A 20780-nucleotide genomic window follows, 5' to 3' on the forward strand; every position below is an offset into this window, starting at 1 on the left:
GTGGAGGAGATTTCCTAAAGCCAATTCCTTTAGGCACCTGCAGGGACCCACACTGTGGAGATTAAAGCGTTTCATAAAGAACACAACAGGCACTCAGGAAAGTCAGTCAAACGGCATATAAGCTAATAGTAGTATTTACTTAAGGTTCTGCATTAAGACACCAGTTAAGCAGCAGGGATGCACCTTCACAGCTACAGAGTGCAAGCAATCAGCGTGTAAAAATGTAACAAAGGAAGAGGTGAAAAGCGGAATATCCGTTACATCATCCTTCTGAAGTTCTCTATAGCTTCTGTCACTTTCTGCAACTCGGTCTGGCTCTGTCTCAACTGCACAATGAGAGAGAAAAAAATAATGTAATCCAGCCCCACAGAACATCACTGTTATAATGGCTAAAAAAAAAAAAATCACACAATTTTTATTATAAAGCCATCTTCCTCACCTTCTCAGCATCCTGCTCCTGAACCTTCGCCGGAACTTTCTCTCTGTAGTCACTCTTCTTCATTTTCTCCTCCAGTTTCTCCATCTGCTTCTCCAGCTCGCCCTTCTTTGTCGTCAGTTTGGCCACCTCCTTTTCTACATCAATCAAGCCCTGGTGCAGAGGACAAAATAACACGACAGCTCAAGCCATCAGAATAAATGACAACCCATCAATATACACACAGCACACTGGAGATCTAATACAGGTGTCACATCAACACACTTCCACTTTTTATTTAAAGCAGGGGAGAAGACATTTTATGAGACAGAAGGGAAGATGACCTTCTTGCCCTCTTTATTACAACATATATTCTTCCCCTGTGTGAGGATTTGGTCTTAGATTACTCCGTCACTCATCACTAACAGCATTTAGAATTACTGATTCACGGAATAATGATAAATACGTAATCTCTAAATTCCACACAATTCCAAAATTTAGACTAACACCGATGGAGCTTTATCTTTTCCTGATGTTCACTGAGCCATTTTGGGATTGTGAGACCAGAAACTGTCCTATGATGTATATATTAGGTTGCTTTTTATTTAAAAAAAAAAAAAAAAAAAGAAAAAGAGTTTTTTATTTCACCTTTTTTCACCTTTTAGCATTCAAGACACCTTTTCGCCTTTAAAGATTCTTGTGCAGCAGCTATTCTGCACAAATTACACAGGTTTCTAGTCTCTTTACGAGTTAATTAAAACTGCTACACTGACATTTAAAGCATTTCGTGGTCTCGCCCCTCCATCTCACATTGTCAGCATATCTCCTGGTCTGTTGGTGGTGAATAAGATGTGACGAGCTCCTATGAATTCCATCACTACACTGCCTCCTATGTATTTTACACCCATTTTCTTTTTCTTTTCATTGTTAGAGAGACCTTGTAGTGGAGGAGTGCTATACACATAAAAAGAAATCTTAATAATAATATTATTATTATTATTATTATTATCATTATAATGTGAATCCTCTTCACATTATTGTGATGCATAAGATCATCACTGACAGGTGACCACTGCTAGACTGATGCTCTGATATAAGCATTAGCTTGTCACATTGCGAATGATGATGACTCTCACCTTCAGCAGGAGATGGACAGTGCATTTGTCTGAAGCGATGGCCACCGCACAGCCTTCTGGGATTGCGCTTTCGCTCCCGGTGACCGGGTGGATAGCCTGAGAGTAGGAGAGAGTCTGGATCTGCAGACTGTATTTATCCACCAGAGATGCTGTAGCAGAGTCTATACACTGCAGATAACCTGAGAGAGGATGAATGAGAGGAAAATGTGTTCACTTAAATTCACTTAAATCACAATGTTGAACTTCCCATAAACCTTATAATCAACAGGGTCCTAATGGAAATGCTATTTTAAGTTCAGTTTAATAAGTCAGTATGTTGCATGTTTATTTATATTATTTTTTTTCAGCGTTGGGCCACATTTATAAATATTTTAGTAAAGTTGTGCATAAATGTTTGCACAAGCCAAACCAAACAAAAAATTTCCACCGGATTTACAGAAAGTTTCAAAAACAAATTTTCTTCATACTCGCATGTTTAGGTTTATGAATACCTATCACCTCTAAATTACCAGACACGCGCAGGGTACAGCTGATTTGCATTTGTCGACACCCACAAAACTCCATAAAAGGCAAAGCTCACAAAGCTTAAAGGACAAGTAAACAGCAAAAAAAGAGACTTTCAGGAGGTAGAAGTGAAAGTTATTTTGAATTACATCTGAATTACAGAAAATGACACCAAGCACATCACACAGGGAAATTTCTCACACACCAATATGCCCTCCCCAATGCTGTGTTGAAAAAGCAGGGGGTTGGAATAGGAAGTCACGCTGCACACTAGGGAGTATACAGCTCAAATGAAATGCTGATGCGGCAATACTTTGGACTCTTTGACTAGAATAAAGCTGTAAGGAAAAAAAGGTGCTTTTTCTGTGGCTTAATATAGGGTCATTATGTTCCTTACAAAAATGTTGTGAGCATATGTAGTAAATTTGAGGTCATCAGGGATTTGGTCTAACTGCTTTGGATGGCCATGGACAGGCTAAAGATCACCATGAGATTACTGTGGATTGTACCACATATAAACCATGAAGATGGCTGTGGATGTTCCTCCTTAGAAAGCCTTAAGACTGCAATTGCTAAGAACAGTTTTGCACTCAAGTCTCTAATCGAATAACAGTTGATAACTTCAACACAACAGACTTCAAGTTAAAACTATAATGAATGCACATACTCATAAGTTAATAATGTGTTTACACAATTACACTTTTTGACTATATAGTATACAGTTACAGAAGGGAAATTATTTATAATCGCACTATCCGGTGTCAGATTAGGATGTGAGGATGGGTTCCCTTTTGAGTCTTGTTCTTCTTAAGGTTTCTTCCTCAGTGTCGTCTCAGGGAGTTTTCCCTTGCCACTGTCACCTCTGGCTTGATCATTAGGGATAAAATTATAAATGGAAAATTTACACCCGGAATTTTTATGTATATTTCTGTAAAGCTGCTTTGTGAAAATGTCCATTGTTAAAAGCTCTATACAAGCAAAACTGAACTGAAGTGAATGTAGGAGGGGCTTAATTTAAAAAAAATAAATAAATCTGTATAAAAACAAATTGAAGATGATGAATATTAAAATGTAGGCCTAATATTTGCATTAATAACAGAGGTTACGTATGTGACATTCATCATTAAAATAAAGTTGTTGTTTTTTTTAAGTGGTTTTGTTATAATATAAAATGGTCTCAGTTGAACCTGTAGTTGTATTACATTATGTTTTTGATAATTATATTATTTCTTTGTTTTTTTTTTTTTTTTTACACAGTAGTTTTGTTGTATGCTTTAAAATACTGCCATTATTGTTATCTATTACTGAGTAAACCTGAAAAAAAAATAGCAGCCATTTTCAAGGTGTGTATTTTACATAGACAAACTGTACGCTTTCCTCTTAATTTAATGCATCTCACATCATAATATTAAAGAAGCTCATCACATATCACAGTTTTGCATTCAGGCTCATGCGAGGAGAAACCTAGGACATATATGGTGTCTGGTGCAGTGCTCTTACAGTCTGCACGGGTCTTGGTCAGGTTGTAGTCGGCCCGGAGTGATCGAATGGTTCTGACCACAGTCATCACAAACTCCATCTGGTGGTCGAGCTCCTCGCTGTGCCAGCAAAACTGTAGATCAAAACGTAGAGACAGTGAGGGAAACAGCTGGAAATCCCTCAGCATGTCCACAAACCACATTCTTCCTCTTTTCACCTACGACATTGAATCTGTGCAAAATCCTATGATACTACTTCAAGTAATCCTACACCACTGTTGGAAATTCTATGACGCACGTTCAGTGTGAAATCCCGTGATACTGCCTTACCAAATGTACAACATCTTTTTGCTACTCAGCATCTTTCACTCTGTAAAATGTCCCAGTTTGACTGTCAAATTGTTTTGCTTTTGTCATTGGTTTTTATGCATGCACACATCTTTGAGTTTTGTGGCATGTCTGAAGTTTGACCACAGACTCACCTCTGAGCTATCTGGGTAGGGGGTGACGGAGATGCTAGGGGGGCTGTCCTGGGGTCGCCTCCGTGGCAACCGTTGGAAGAGCTCCTCGGTGACGAAAGGCATGATGGGAGACAGGAGGCGGAGCCCCACATCCAGACAGGTGTAGAGAGTCTGCCTGCAAATGTCTGCTTGCTTCTCGCCTTCTGCGTCTGTTCTGCTCAACACAGGCTTCACACTTTCCTACAAACAAACATACAGTTCATTCATACCAGGTGAGAAGACAGGCAAGATTGCATAAAAAAAAAATAAAAAAAAAAAAAAGATGAAGAAAGGAACGAAAAGTGAAAGGCAACTGACAGAAGGAGCAGGTATATTACCAGATAAACATCACAGAGTTCATAGAGCCAGAAGTTGTAGATGGCGGTGGTGATTGCTGGGAAATCGTAATCCTGGAATCCGTTTCCACAGAGGGCCACAGCAGCACTGAGGCGGGACAAGATCCACCTGTCAGACACACTCTCACTGCTGCACAGCTGCATCACACAGTTCAACACACACAGGACAGAGATAGCATCAACAGGAGGAAATTTTTTATTTACACAAAGCTTCAACACTATAAATTCATAACTGTAGCCCACCGAATCATTTTTTTAAAAATGAAATCCTTTTTTATTTAACTGTTACTCTCTTCTCACCTGAGCTTTCTCCGACGGCACGAAGCCCTCACCCAGCGCCCTCATGGCAAACTTCACAGCGTTCCATAGCTTGTTGCAGAAATGCCTATAGCCCAGGATCCTGTTCACATCCAGGTTAATGTCCCTTCCTGAGGCAGAGAAAGATTTATTCAGAGCTCACTATTTGATTGGGGGTTTGATTGACAGGTGAGTGTTTTATAATAGGTGCTTGTTACCTTGGCTGGTGTAGGCACACAAGGCAAACCTAAGAGCATCGGTTCCACACTCTGGAATTCCGCTGGGGTAATCAGATTTCTACAAGAACAGGATAACGTGAAATTTTATTAAAAGAGTCAAGTGTCACTTTTCAATATTCATGCCATACTGTTAGGCTGGGTTCAACTGCTATTGTGTTTCAAGGGTGCTTTTTAAAAGGTAAAACTGAAACTTTTCAGAAAAGTGCAGTTCAGAGACAAGTATAAGCAACTAATACGGAAGGTAGTGTGCTGATGTAAATATTTATCAGAGGTTAATGTTAGTGTGAATTCATTACCCCAAAACATTGTAGACTGGATTTTCATTAAGTCTCCAACTACATGTTAGACGTTTTAGAGGAAAAGAATTATACCTGTCCCTGTTTAGCCTTCTCAATCTCCAGTGGGTCCAGATTGCTGTCCTTCAGCTGAGCATGGAGACCCTACACACATATACACACAATTCATAAAAACCAGTGAAGACCTTGCAATTATGCATACGTAATAATAATAATAATAAGAAGAAGAAGAAGAAGAAGAAGGAACTTTATTTATAGAGCACTTGTCATACACATGGTGGCTCAATCAAGTAAGTAAAATTTAAATAATGAAAATTTAGTAATAGTATGCACAGGATAAAATAAAAGTGAAATTATGTGGAAAACAGGAGACAGAAAGTACGAAAATAGAGAATCCAATCAAAAATAGATCAAAATGAATAAAATAGAAAAATCAGAATAGAATAAGTCAAGGAACTTTTAACTAATTAGATAAAATTAATTAGTTAAACTATAAATACCAAACCAGGGGAAGTATTTTAAATTAAATTTCAAATTAAAAATCTATGCTTTTTAAAAGGATGTATGGAGCTTTACCCCTTAATGACTGCTTTCATATCCAATAGAAATATAGATGTACAGTATTAAATACATGCCCAAATGAAATTTGTACTTTGGACATATTCCAAAAAAATGTGCATAAAATGTATTATGCTTAAATATTGACTAATAAAGGAGCTCAGTAAATAATCAGCCGTTTTTTTTGTACCTCCAGTGAGATTCCAGTGATGACATCCAGAGGATCGATGACGTTACCCAGAGACTTGCTCATCTTCCTGCCGTGGGCATCCCTCACCACAGCATGCAGATACACCTTAACAGAACATCAGTACACAGAGATATTATGACTGCATAACAGTTTTTAGCATGGTTTAGTATCACACATTTGTGACTTGAGAAAACACACACACACACCTCTTTAAAAGGAAGTTTGCCTGTGAGTTTGAGCCCCATCATGACCATACGAGCCACCCAGAAGAACAAGATGTCATGGCCTGTCTCCAACAGAGTGCCTGGATAGAACACTCTCAGGTCCTCGTTCTGTGACACACACACACACACACATTACAAAAAATGGCATATCTCACTGGTTTAAGAGCAGAAATGGTCGGATAATTAGCTGATGTGAGCTTACTTCATTTGGCCATCCAAAGATGGAAAAGGGAAAGATTCCAGAAGAAAACCAGGTATCCAAAACATCCTCATCTAACACACACAAGCACACAAGCATACACATTCATTTTGCCATGCATTTTTATTTATATTCTTATATTCAATCAATTTTTTTAGCACAGACATTTTAATCTTGGCACATTTTAGGCAACAGAAAGGCAGACATAAATGATTTATCATAAAAAAATATTCATCATTACTGGTGTCAACACTACACAAGGATCTTAATGGTAGAGGGAGCGAGGAATAAAGCTAATAACAGTAATCAGAATGAAGTGTGTGCATGGTCAAGGTGTTACCTTGGCGAAGGGAAATTTTGTCTGCAGTGACATTGAAGCGCTCCGCTGCTTTCTCTCTGGCTTCTTTCTCTGACCGTCCACTGACCCAGTAATGACCATCTACATCCTTCAAACACACACACAAATTAATACTGAGTAGCATTCAGTATGCCTTCTATTTATCTATATTGTACTAGGAAATATATATGGTGTGTTTAAGTAGCACATGCTTCTACTAGTTTTAAACCCAGGTTTAAAAAAAAAAAAAACAAACAAAAAAGGGGGGTAGTCCAGCTTGGTTATAGCTTAAGCTTTGTGTGTCTATTTGTACCCGTCTACTCCTTATCAAAAATACTGTACTTTACTATAAACATGTAAATTGTAACAAGTAAACCCAGTGAGCTTAAGCAGTACCATGCATAGTCAGGACTGCGCCAGCAGATTCTAAACTATATTTCTAAACTCATATCAGGGATTTTGAAGGCAACTAAATTGTCAGTTTTGTTATGCTGTGTTATGTTACAGTAGCAGTAGGCACATGCTCACCTCTCCTGGTTTCACTGAAGGATCATTCACTGTGATGAAATACGCCGGGATCCTGTGACCCCACCACAGCTGACGAGAGATACACCAATCCCTAAACATGTAAAGGACACACCTCGTGTAAACAACAGGTTTCTGACAAACACATTTCAGATGCTTGGCATGTAACAAATATGACAACGCAGTGAGAAACTTATGGCAAAACCTTAGCCCCACAATGAGCAGATCTGAAGCGTCCTCACTCCTCATCAGACTATTTCTATTTCTTCACACAGGATGAGAGCTCACCTGATATTATCCATCCAGTTAAACCAGGTTTTGAGGTGGTGCTCTGGGATGATCTTCAGCTCTCCATTCCTGACTGCGTCAGCCGCCTGCTTCCCCATCCCTGCGCAGGCAACATACCACTGCGGCTTCAGCAGAGGCTCCACGATGTCCTTAGAGCGGCTGCACGCGCACACACGTGCACACACACAAACGCACGTTAGAGCAGTGATTTACACCCTGTATATCAGGGGCTGTGGTGATACTGCAAGTGTGGCTATTTATAATTTTTTCCAACATTTTTCAAAATTTTCACTAAAAATGATATCAGTTAAATATAAGAACCATAATTTACATTTACATGTTTTCCCAATCAGAGGTGATTCAGTGATCAAAATTAAAGTTCTGATAAGAGTTCAAATTTCAGCTCTACATCGCGCTCTTACCCCAGCTTCCTAACAAGCATGAATATGTGAAGAATTTCACTGTACTGTACTTGTATATGTGACCTTCTTTTCTGCGTTAAAGATTTAAGCTGTAAAACTATGTTGATTGTTAAATGGTATTCAAATGGTATGCGCAGAAACTTCTCTGGGTTTTTTTTTCATATTCTGTTTCTGAAGAGCTCTTTGGATAGCACTTCTCTTACTTAAGGTGAGGACTTTATTTGTTTTAATTTGTTTCTTCTGATTTGTATTAAAACTGTAACTGCATTTGTACTGGTCTGGTTGGTCCATGCTGTTCTGTTAATTGTTCCATATGTGGAGCTTTAGATAATTAAATGTAAATGATAATTAAATAAACGTTAACTGTGAAATACTGAGTTTTACTCAGCACTGCTACAGGATGTAATTCTAACATTAATGTCTTATACCCCTTTGTCTCGTATTAGTAAGTCGATACAAAATATTCTCAAGATTATATCAGAAGTCCACTCAGTCAGGGGCCTCATCAGTTCTCCATTTAAATGTCTTGGAATGATTGAAGGAGTGAAAGTGACCTATATCAAGCTGAGACAAGCTATATCAAGTGGTGCATCACGTGACCTTGACAAGCTTCATTTCAGAGATTTAAATCCACCACTCAGCTGAACTGATTAAACCCCTCGGATGAGTCCACACGTCCAGTCGCCTTGACTTAGTATTACTTTATAATTCAAAGAAACAAAAAAGATGAAGCACGTCTGTAGAAGAATTTACACCTCTGAGTTTGTGTATTCACAATCAAAACAATCCCTAGCTAGAATATAGACTGTATACAGTTTTAAGAATGCAGCTCTTTAAATACTGAATGTCCAAAAAGTCAGGAACCAGTGGGAATATGTTGAGTAACTATGTAGATCTGAATATTCTGAGCAAAATCCTCAAAAACATGAGACAGCGGCTGAAAACACACGTATAGCGCAAGCATGAAACCGTAGAGCTTATGTTGTAAATAATAAATAGAAAATTAAGCATATGTAGTTTTATTCTCGTTGGTTCCTGACTTTACAGACACTCTGTATATTAGAAGCCTGAGCACACCTAGTGGTCCTTCAAAGTAATGTCCAGGCCTCGCTTTAAAACAATTGTGATAATCCCAGGAAACTGGGTTGAAGAGTGTGGCTTTGTTTTAGGACCACACAGAAATCAGTATTCTCCTCTTACAGTATGATAGCTGTAGCTGTTGTGTTAAGGTTTTGAGGGATCAGTGGACTGACCTGCACACCGGCACCACCATGGGATTATCTTTGATCTCCTTAAACTGGCCTTTGTCCTTCAGAGCCTGGAGCACAGCTTTCCTCGCCTCGAAACGCTTCATACCCTACCAAAAACAACAGGGTTTAACCTTTCAATTCCATCTGCGAGGGGAAAACAATCAATTTTAACTTTTTAGTAAAAATGGAACGACAAATGATTTTCGGGTTTTCATCTCCATTCTTCACAGACAAACATTTTCTAATGTTTTTTTTTTTCCTAAAAATCACACTTGTATTACAAAGACAATATTCAGGCCATTCTGATCTCAGTACCTGTCACAGTCTCCCCATCTCTGATTTACGCTTACACCTACCATCAGAAAGATATCCAAACTTGTAAAATGGGTTCTGTATGTCAGTTTCTATGGAAGACTATTTATATTAGACACAAAAATACTGTATAAATTTTAAAAAAAAGGGACCCTGTGGCCTTGAAAAGTATATTTCTACTGCTTTCCATTTTAAAGTATTACTTAGATCCTTTAGTTTATAGGTGCTACTAGTCACAAATATCAAGAAATATTAAAAGTACACACACAACATAGCCTGACTTTATCAGGAGGATAAAATCAAAAGAGATGGCCTGGATCAGTGTGGCATCAGTAGTGAACAGAAAATGAGGCAATATAAAGTCAAGACTTCATGTGTACTGTGTGTGTGTAGTGTGTGTGTGTGTGTGTACCAGGAATGGAGGTGGAACATTGATGAGATAGCCATTCTCATCCATGATGTTGATAAAGGGCAGTTTGTGTCTCTCACCCACTTCGTAATCGTTGTGATCGTGAGCAGGCGTGATCTTCACCGCACCTACAAAAATAATATTGAGTTCAGTCAAAATAAAAAAAAAAAAAAAATCACCTCAGCTAACACTAGCACACTCATCTCAGTACTTTATCAGCACTGGAAGGCAAGCAGACAACAAGGTTCTTAAAAGTAAGTTTAATCTTGAGGAGAACTGTGATAATCATCAACTACTCAGTTATCAGAAGTGCAATCAGGACGTTCTCAGTGTTCACCTGTTCCAAAGTTCATGTCCACAAAGTCATCGAATACGATGGGCAGCTTGCGGTCACAGAACGGGTGGACTGCCACCTTTCCTTTCAGGTGCTATAAAAAGAGGAGAAGAGGATGAGAATTCAGAGCAGGAAAAATCTGCAGGCCGGCTACATTTGCATGAAGGCTAATACTATGTTATTCATTTAACTGATTGCTGAACTGAAATGAAAGGCCTTCACATAAATAACAAAATTGGAATAGCATAAGCTAAATGATAATCCGTTTATTATCAGAATCGCCACAGAAGAAGAAATAATAAGTTTGTATCTGTTACGTGTGACATTGCATGTGAATGGAGATTTAACTGCTGAGTTTAAGTGTACATGTAACACATTTCCAATGAACTTATAATTGACACAAATTCATCCAGACTGCCAAAAAATCTTGGCACGTAAACTCAGCCATCGTGAACAAGCCTAATAAAGTAAAATAGAGGCGGAAGGAGAGAAAAGGAGACGTCAATACCTGATATCTGGGATCGTTAGGATGCACAGCCACAGCTGTATCACCCAACATGGTCTCAATACGCGTGGTCGCTACAACCACCTCCTCATCTATGCAAGGAAAGCACCAAGTATATTAGCTGATAACATTAGCATTTTATTTGAAATGAAAATTGTGTGGTGTGTGCATATATATATATATATTACACACACACACATATCCATCATTTTACCTGATCCCTCAATCTTGTAGGAGAAGGACACCAGCACTCCAAACTCCACCTTCTCCTTATAGCCTGGCACAGGAAGCAGAGTTCTGCCTGTCAGCTCCTTCTTATCCACCTGAAGCAGCAAACAAAGATGACAACACTTACACATTTGCAGCAAAAGCACAACATAAACATCATAGCTTGACCGAAAACACTAATAAACTGATCAGTGAGCAAACTGGACTAGCGTTGTCAAGAATGCCTATATCATCGTTATTAAGCACGACGCTGTACAGGTGAGGTTAGTGAACGCACCTCTATATCGGAGATGGCAGAGTTGAGGGTGCAGGACCAGTTGACCAGTCTCTTGCTCCTGTAGATCACCCCCTCCTCATGCATACGAATAAAAGCCTCCTGAACAGCATTGGACAGTTTCTGCACAGACACAGATTTATACACAGTTAGGAAATAAAAATACCAAGCTAACAAACAAGTAAGAACTTTATCAGGCTGAGTTTGGCAAATATTTAACATATTTTCTCAACCAATACAGTGACATCCAGTCTATTCCACAACTAATGGCACTCTTTAAAAATTATGATTCTATAAATAAATAAATATCATGCACGGTGATTTTTCTGTTTGTTTTTTTGGCAAGAAAACCATTAAAAAAGTGACTTTAGAAGATAAAGCACTGCTTAACGGCCTCCTTACATTTATATCGCTTGACTTCTAACATAATGCTGGCATTTCTCATGTTTCATTTTTCATGCTGAGTGCCTTAATCGCTATTTTGAAACACACACACAAACACACACACACACACACACTGCATCTAACCTCAGAACAACTGCTTGTTGGTGTCAACTAGTCCTAGTAGTTTTGACCCTGCAATCGTTTTTCATTTAATTGGCATTTCCCAATTTTCTTATCCAAAAAGGGGGGAAAAAAACGGCATCAAAAATTACGTGACCCAGCGCAAGGTTCGTAAGAACGTAGAAATGTAATAGAATAGAACAGAAAATGTAAAATATGAAACCACAAAAAGTTACATTCTCAAAGACATTACCGTATGTCCAACAATGATTGCTAACCTACGGTTAAAACTGTACACTCAGAATTTTACACCTAATAGTAAAAACATATTTAAGAAATTTAACATTCAAAATATTATTCTAAGAAGTTTTTAAGATCCACGAGAACCCTGTACACTGAAATACAGTGACCTCGCAAATGAATGCCACCCTTCAAGATATGACTGTGTCCACAACTGTTCAAATAAACATCTAACAAAAATCATTTACAAAAGAACATCTTAATAATATTTTCTCTCAAAAACCTGTGGCTAAATTAATGTCACTCCTAGAAATATTTATTATAACATGTATTCATTCATTTTTATATTCATCTTTTTACATTTTCATGAAGAGTACCAAAATCTCTGGGGTTGGCTATGTATTTATGCTATGAATGTGTGTGTAATGTTCACTGACACTGCACCTAAACAAAGGACACAAATAGCCTTACAGCATGCCGCCATCACGCCTTTGCCTAACAGGTTTTATCAATACTGGAAATAGGATTGTTGCATCCCCATAAATAAGCACAAAAAACAGTGCTGCATCTTCACCTCCTCTTACACTACTTATCTGGAGCATTCGATTTACCTCAGATGATCAGATTTAAGTGCTTAGACATACTAGGGAGGGGAACATTAGCTGAAATTACTTGCAGCTGATCAATGTGGTCTGCTGTGGAACTGAAAAGACATTAGACATCTGGGTAAATCGAATAAATAAAAGTAATGGAGTGTCTAAACAAAGCTTTAGACCCACTCCACAATGCTGTTCGAATCCGATTAAAGCCGAACTATCTAAATGATGTGTCTGAGAGCATGTGTGATTTTTCTTTTTTCTTACTCACAGAATCCATAGTGAAACACGCTCGATCCCAATCCAGGGAAGAGCCAAGTTTCTTCAGCTGGTGGTAGATACGATCTCCCTTTCTAATGACAGAACAGACAGAACATCGCTCTCGTGTGTTTCATTAATCACAAAAACAGACAGACTATAGAAACGCATGAGGGGTACTGGCTAAATCATGTACACAAATAAAGACTATAGATGATTATGTATAATAATAATAATAATAATAATAATAATACACATTATTGAGATGAAATGTAGAATCATGTTAACATCATATTAACATCAAACATTCCTATTTTCATTAAATTTCAGACAGATTTAATTTAATGTTATTGATGTTTGGTTTTGAAGTTATTGAGCTTTACATTAGGAAATGAACTAGCATCATTTTAAAGGTCAATTTTATCAACTATATAAGGTACAAAACACAACAGGATGTGCAGTTAGAAGAAAATGACACACCAGGAGAGGTTGGTGTAATACTGTTAGCACCCTGAAGTTATTATTTTCTTAAAACAATGCATCCACAAGTGTTTTATTCCTATTATACCACATCAACTTACCAACAATTACAATCCTTAATTTTATTTTTAATTACTTTTTAACTGTTTATGGTTGTTTAACATACATGAAACAAGCTAGTTCCTGTTATCACTTGTATTAAAACAGCTACAAACAGTTAATTTCTCACTATCCTTATTGTTCTTCTCTTTTTAAGTTAATACAAAGGATCTAAAAAGTCTACACACCCCTGTTGAAGTGGCAGGTTTTTGTGACGTAAAAAAAAAAAAAAAAGAAAAGAAAGAAACCAAGATAAATGATGTCAGAACTTTTTTCACCCTCAGTGTGAAATTACAACATATAAAATTTAAGTGAAAAACAATCACATACATTTTAAGGAAAAATAGGAAAAATAAAAAAGTTACAATAACTTGGTTGCATAAGCGTGCAATTACAGCCTGTCAGAGCCACTGTTATTAATTAAGCAACACCTTAGATCGGCCAGAAGGTGAGCATTATTTTTGTATAAGAGCATGGCTTACACACTAGCTCTGACTGTAACGTGAATATTTTCTATTAATGCCTGCCACAGAGACTTGTATGGCAGACAACTCACATAATCTTGCATAAGTTGAGATATGAGAAACATAATCTGGTCTGTCTTGAGGACCCCCTCCATTTATACTTCCTTAGGCCTCACTATGAGAAGCACAGCTTCAGCACACAGAGACTACGCTACAGATTACCAGGTGCTATATAAAATAAACGAGCAATATTAAAGCATAATAATCATAATAATGATCATTACTGAGGTTGAGTTTTTGATGTTTTGAACTTGACACACTCCAGTCTGGTGAGTGAATTCAAAAGAACCACATTTTCCCCCAACGGATAAAAACGACCAACACTGCAGTTGGTGTCAGCTACAGTATGGTGAAGTTGTACAGTGTCAACCACCTGACCTAATATGTAGTCATGGAGACAGATGTGAATTCCGATTTAGTCATTACTGAAACACAAGCACAGCTCACTCAACACCTTTATTGTGTAATATTAACAAAGCTGCTCCACCATGGCTGGCCCTGTACTGATGTATCGGTTTTCTGTGTCCTCTCCTTGTACATCACGCTCTACTTACTCATTTTTCCACTTCCAGACCTCTTCGATGAAGTTCTCCCGGCCGAGGTCGTGTCTGGTCAGCCCTCTCTCCCTCATCAGTTTCTTCTCCACCACCACCTGAGTCGCAATGCCTGCGTGATCACAGCCCGGGTTCCACAGCGTGGTCTCTCCTTTCATCCTGTGCCTGCATCATCAGCATCAGAAGGAGGCCGATACGTCACAGAGCTGCTTTGTGTTATTGATACAAATCAGTAACACAAAGACACAAACACACTGTACTGTGCACTACTCATCACAGCATGTTGCACCATATACATGCTATTGTGTCTCACTGTATACATAAGCCACATAGAGGATCATGGGGACACAATTCTGTCTCTGACATCCCTAACACCATCCTCTGTCTATGTGTGATTAATTCTGACATCCCTAACACCATCCTCTGTCTGTGTGTGAAGCTATACTTATTAATTCTTCTAAGTCCTATCAGCACTCTTACTGTGGTGTTAATCTACATTTTTGCATTCCTGTGAGAAGTCTATCACAAAACCCATGGATAACTCTAACACCACATTATAGGCACTGCTGTTTATATTCCTGTGCTGCTCTCTAGTGTGTGTTTGTGTGTGAAGCAAGTAACTTATCTGCCAGCACTGACAGATCTAACCACTATTAAGTAATCTTGTGTGATATAACAATTTAATCATTCCTACATGATATTATACTGCCATGATGTCCAGTCATGTTAACTCTAATTACATTATATTAATGGTTGTGCAAGTTTGCCATTTAACTCTTGAATTTACTCTTTTTTTTTTTTAATTGGTAAAAATGCATGAGATTTTACTCGATTTAATGTCTTACACCTCTTCACGCCATGCAGTACTTTGAAACTGATCCAAACAGGGTCAAGGTCACAGCAAGGTCACATGTCTGAAATAGTTTTTCTTTCAATAGCTTCCTTCCTGCTTGAAATATAATTTAAGGGTATTTGAGGAATATAAATTATTAAGGAGAAGGACTGGACGTGTTGGCGTCATCACCGCTGGAATTGAGTTCTACTTGTTTCTTGTTAATTTTAAATTATATAACTGTATGGGGTTACGATAGCAGCTATTTGCCAAACCATGGTTAATCTTGCTGCACATAAAATTTAGAGGTGTGGATTTTTAGACACGTAGTGGTAGTAGTCCTGAATGCTGAAAACCAAAACATACTACGCAGGAAGAAAATGGTAGACCGTGTGCAAAAGAAAACTTGCCCTGCTCCAATCTGGATTGGATTTTGGATTCAAACTCCATTAAAATGGTCAACCACTCAATCCAAAGACAGCAACACTTCAGAGTCACCTGTCCGAGTCATATACACGTACACTTAATGACACTCAACATTATCACTCCACCGCTTTAGGTTTTATTCTTTGTGCGTCATTTTTTTTTTTATCTTTACTGGAAAATTCAATTGAGATTTTTTTATTAATGGTAAATTGCAATCAGGAAAAAAATCAGTATCACACAAGCCTACTAACAACCTGTCAGCATATGAGCGCCTCCTAGGAATAAAGTGATTGTTTACCATCTGGTCAGGCAGTCCTGAATGGCATTGGTTAAAGCGTGGCCCAAATGAAGAGAACCGGTCACATTAGGAGGAGGGATGCACATCATAAAAATACCACGAGGGTTCACCTCACTGATGCTCTTCCGCTAGTAAATAAAGAAGCAGACACATAATTGAGTGAGCTTGTGAGGTAAAAATCTATATTTACCTCCTAATAAAGAAATAGTATTTTCCTACCCCATATTCAGGCTTGAAGAAACCCTGTTTCTCCCACCACGAGTACCAGGCTGCCTCCACGTACTGAGGACTGTACGAGTCTGGCAGAGGGCTCAGGACGTCTGTGTGTGTGTGTGTGTGTGTGTGTGTGTGGTTTTGTAGATCAGAAAAAATGAGCAGAAAAAAAAAAAAAAAGCGAAAATGAATGCATATACAGATTAAATGGATGGAGATTGCAAATACATCACACTATAAAGATCTGGAATCTTCATCAACACATCTCTCAAAAATTATTCAATTAAACACACCTTTTTTCTCCCCGGCTGGAGTGGGGACGTTGTACGTGATCACACCCAGTTCCTTCTTTTCTGGTTTGGTTTTTTTCTACACATGACAAAAACACGTTCGCATTGTATTCTGTGTGTCTCATATGAGAAGATGGCTTATTGTACATCAGACTTAAGATCCTCATTCACTTTAGCAATTACTTTTCATTGACTGTTTGATGAAATTCTAGTCCAAACACCATTTGTTTTAAAAATCCTAACTTTTAAACTAATCTGTAATGACCCACTGGAGATTTACGTGACAACACGATTCCAGATACAACCTGAAGAGAAAACGGAATATTCGGATCCAGCTCATTCTTGTGAGGCTGTGAGAGCCAGTGGCCATCGCTCTCACCTCAGACTGAGACTGCATCTGCTTCTTCTTCTCCTCCATCTCCTTCTTCTGCTGGAATTTCTCCATCTTTTCACGCTTTTTGGCCTCTTTCTTCAGCTGGGCTTCCGTTTTGGGTGGACCTGAGAGAAACCAAGAAGCAGATGCATAAAGAAGCAGATGCATAGATGCATAAAAGAGAGAGAATTTCAGGGACAGTGGGTGTTTCTCATTTCTATAATTGTGCTTTTTATAATTTGTTTCTGGTCCTCACGTCACAACATGGTCTGAAGGTTGTAGCGTGAAGGAGACATCCATTACAGTACTGGGAAGCTCCCATTGACAATATAAGTACACGTGACTGAAGTAGGAGAGATCTCACGCAAACACTCTGGCCAACAGTTAGAAGCTTAGCAACTATCTCTTCACCAAGCTGACCCACACACACATCCTCACCGCTGGCAGCTGTGCCATTGGAAGTATTGTTGTTAGCAGCAGCTTCAGTGGAAGCAGCATTAGGTTTGGGCGTCACAGGCACCATTTTCTCACAGAGCGAGATTTTACCCAACACCTTCAGAAACCGAGGCTGGTTCACACAAGTATCAAACCATCTGCTCACGTTCACCAGTGACTTCCTGGTTGAAGGCTCCAGTACCTGTTGAGAGACAAACAAAAATCATGTATTCTCCATTCTCTGCACAGACAACCGTGTCTTCAGACAGCATCCCTGAAAGAGATCTATCCTAGTGTTTTAGTCACGTGACTTTTCTGTGACTTCACTGCACATTGTGGACTAGAGGTGAAAGATGGCTAAAATTACTCATCTCACTTCAGAAGAGATTAAACAGTACAGCGACAAAGCCAATCAAATAGACTGTGATCCTTGTGTACTCTCCCCTGAACTGCTGATTCCACTCAAACTGGCAGAAAACGTACAAAATTTGTATTTTCCTGATATAAATCTCATAAACCCCTTTCCCTATTCTCAAAGCATTTAAAAGCAAATACCAGGAGGAGGAAAAAAAACCTCTCAATATATGTAGGGTAATTCTGATATCAGCTAACTAACTATCTTTTGCTAATGTAGCTAGCTAACATAGACATGAGGCAGTATGACAGGGTCTACTGTACTGTACTGTTGCGTGTTGAAGATGTACTGTTTGGACTGAAGTGCATTACAGCACTTGATGATATGTGTAAATGAAAATTAATCATCTTAATAAAGATTACGTGCGATAACATTGATGCAGTTAGTCCCATATTCGGTGCTCAAAATGGCAAAGATTACACATCACATAAAAAGCAAGGATAAGATCCCATGCAAAATCGAGTACACTGACAAACACGCACACACGCACACACACACACACAGTTTAACAACTGTCTTCACACAAAGACAGAAGACTTACATATTTGAAAGGCAGCAGCACTGCCATCGCAACAGCCATGTCAGCCAGAGACACACTCTCTCCTACCAGGAACGTCCGTGGCTCTAAAGCCTGATCGAGAATCTTCAGAGCACGCAGTAGCTCTCCATGGGAACTCTGCTGAAGCTGTAAAAAAAAAAAATGAAATCAAAATCATAATACATACAGGACATGAAAATCACTCATATCTCTCCAAGGTAATTAGTAGGCAAACAAAATAAAAGTCAACTTTTGAAACTCAAACGTCTTAATAGGAATCTGGATCACATCAATATGAATATGCACGTGTACACACACACACACACACACACACACACACACACACACACACCTTTTTGTCAATGCCCGTCACGCCTAACAGAGGGAGGGCCACAGCACAGGCCACAGGAAGCAGCTCATTCTCAGAGAAACTCAGCCACTGCAACACCTGGCTCTGCTGCTTGGCATCGCTGCCCACCTTCTTGCCTGCGGATGCCAGGTACCAACTGACAGCGCTGGCACCACACAGTGTGGTTCCCTCCGTTCCTCCCAGAACCAACACAGGGCGAGAGTGGACTACATTATTGGGACACTCCTTAGCACACACACGTGGGTGGGTGGGTGAGTATTCAGCAGCAATCAGGACCAGCAAACTCCTGAAGTCATCAGGGTGGGAGGACACATGCAGAGAGTCCATTCTGATAGAGAGAGAGAGAGAGAGAGAGAGAGAGAGAGAGAGAGAAACAGACAAACAGACAGACAGAGAGAGAGACAGACAGAGAGAAAGAGAGAGAAACATTCAGATAGACAGACAGAGAGAGAGAGACAGAGAGAGAGAGAGAGAGAGAAACAGACAAACAGACAGACAGAGAGAGAGACAGACAGAGAGATAGACAGACAGAGATAGACAGAGAGAGAGAGAGAGAGAGAGAGAGAGAAACAGACAGAGAGAGAGAGAAAAAGACAGAGAGAGAGAGAGAGAGAGAGAGAAACAGACAGAGAGAGAGAGAAAAAGACAGAGAGAGAGAGAGAGAGAGAGAGAGAGAGAGAGAGAGAGAAACAGACAGACAGACAGACAGACAGACAGAGAGAGACAGATAGAGAGAGAGACAGAGAGAGAGACAGACAGAGAGAAAGAGAGAGAAACAGACAGAGAGAGAGAGAGACAGATAAAGAGAAAGAGAGAGAGAGAGAGAGAGAGAGAGCGAGAGCGCAAATAAATGATGCGATCTAATCTCAGGAGGAAATGCTGTTGTTTTTACTTTCACCTTCTACCAGGTTGCTCTAAGAGATGGAAGATAGAAAGCTAGATAGCTTGTTCCTCAATTCATTCCGTAATTCTACTAAACTAACCAAAAACACATATATTTTCTTTGGGGAATATAACAGACAGCGTTATACCTGTACAATAAGAGGAGATATAAGCTATATAATACACACTGAACAACACTACACACATTATTGTGGGTTCATTTGCTAGTAGTATGGGAGCCGGTAAAACTAAAGCCGGTAAAACTGTTGTCATAAAGCTCGTAAAAGACTATTTATGCAGCTCATTATGTGTAAATCATTTGTACGCTTGTACCTCCATGCTTCTAATAAATGGTACTGTAATATTTAACTCACCTTTAAACGCAGTAGTGAGAAACGTCAGCTTAATCCAGCATGCAGAGGTGCCGCACAAGAGCTACAACGCTGCCGTAAAGCAGTGCTCAACAGACGTAAGAACTGGCGTAAAACAGAATCGACTGATGCAACAAATATAACCGGCGTGTAAGGACACTGGCTGTGTCCCAAATCGAGTCTTGTTTAAGTTAAGCTACATAGGTTAAGCAAGCTAAAGGAAGATTCAGACATTTTCTCGCCCACTACACCAGTTTTCTGTACTAATAATGGCACTGATGATAATGCCCTGCAAGGGTTTGAATTATGACTTTTCAGTCTAATAGGCAGCACATTTGCCTGGGGTTATACTTTTTATTTGTTATTTGATTCCTAGGCTATATATTGTGTGACATGATTTTAATTACCCACAAACCTGCAAATCCATCCATCCATCCATTTTCTGTACCGTTTATCGTACACAGGGTCACGGGGGAGCCTGGAGCCTAGATTTAGTGATTTGGGGGCCCTCATTTCAGTGCTTTAACATTGATAGTTAAATTTTCAGCATATGTTATTTAGCATTAACAATTTCAAAATATATCTCATTTGCATTTTTAGGGGGCCCTTGGCTTCTGGGGGCCCAAGGCAGTTGCCTACTTTTGTCTAGTGCTAAGTCCACCCCTGCTGGAACCTATCCCAGGGAACTTGGGGCACAAGGTGGGGGACACACTGGACAGCACAATTGCACACCCATTCACACACCACAGACAATTTGGAAATGCCAATCAGCCTACAATGCATTCTTTGCACTCTTGGGACTAGGG

The 20780-nt window shown here is 39.2% G+C and overlaps 1 protein-coding gene across 1 annotated transcript; it reads right to left on the reverse strand.

Moving 5' to 3' along the window:
- Positions 1–118: 118 nt before the first annotated feature.
- On the reverse strand, positions 119–20095 carry vars1 (valyl-tRNA synthetase 1). Its single transcript, XM_026940049.3, has 31 exons — positions 19978–20095; positions 18704–19049; positions 18355–18498; positions 17402–17600; positions 16970–17088; positions 16594–16669; positions 16307–16407; positions 16088–16215; positions 14532–14696; positions 12888–12969; positions 11280–11399; positions 10989–11097; positions 10778–10866; positions 10273–10363; positions 9939–10063; positions 9218–9321; positions 7543–7701; positions 7258–7348; positions 6733–6838; positions 6396–6466; positions 6176–6301; positions 5970–6074; positions 5297–5365; positions 4905–4983; positions 4690–4817; positions 4372–4527; positions 4016–4234; positions 3556–3667; positions 1552–1730; positions 440–589; positions 119–326 (listed from the first exon to the last, which is right to left on the reverse strand). The coding sequence occupies exons 2-31, from the start codon at positions 19046–19048 to the stop codon at positions 258–260; spliced, it is 3816 nt and encodes a 1271-aa protein (XP_026795850.3). The 5' UTR covers position 19049; positions 19978–20095; the 3' UTR covers positions 119–257.
- Positions 20096–20780: the final 685 nt, after the last annotated feature.

This window comes from Pangasianodon hypophthalmus, chromosome 1 (assembly GCF_027358585.1).
Source record: "Pangasianodon hypophthalmus isolate fPanHyp1 chromosome 1, fPanHyp1.pri, whole genome shotgun sequence".
Taxonomy (NCBI): Eukaryota; Metazoa; Chordata; class Actinopteri; order Siluriformes; family Pangasiidae; genus Pangasianodon; species Pangasianodon hypophthalmus.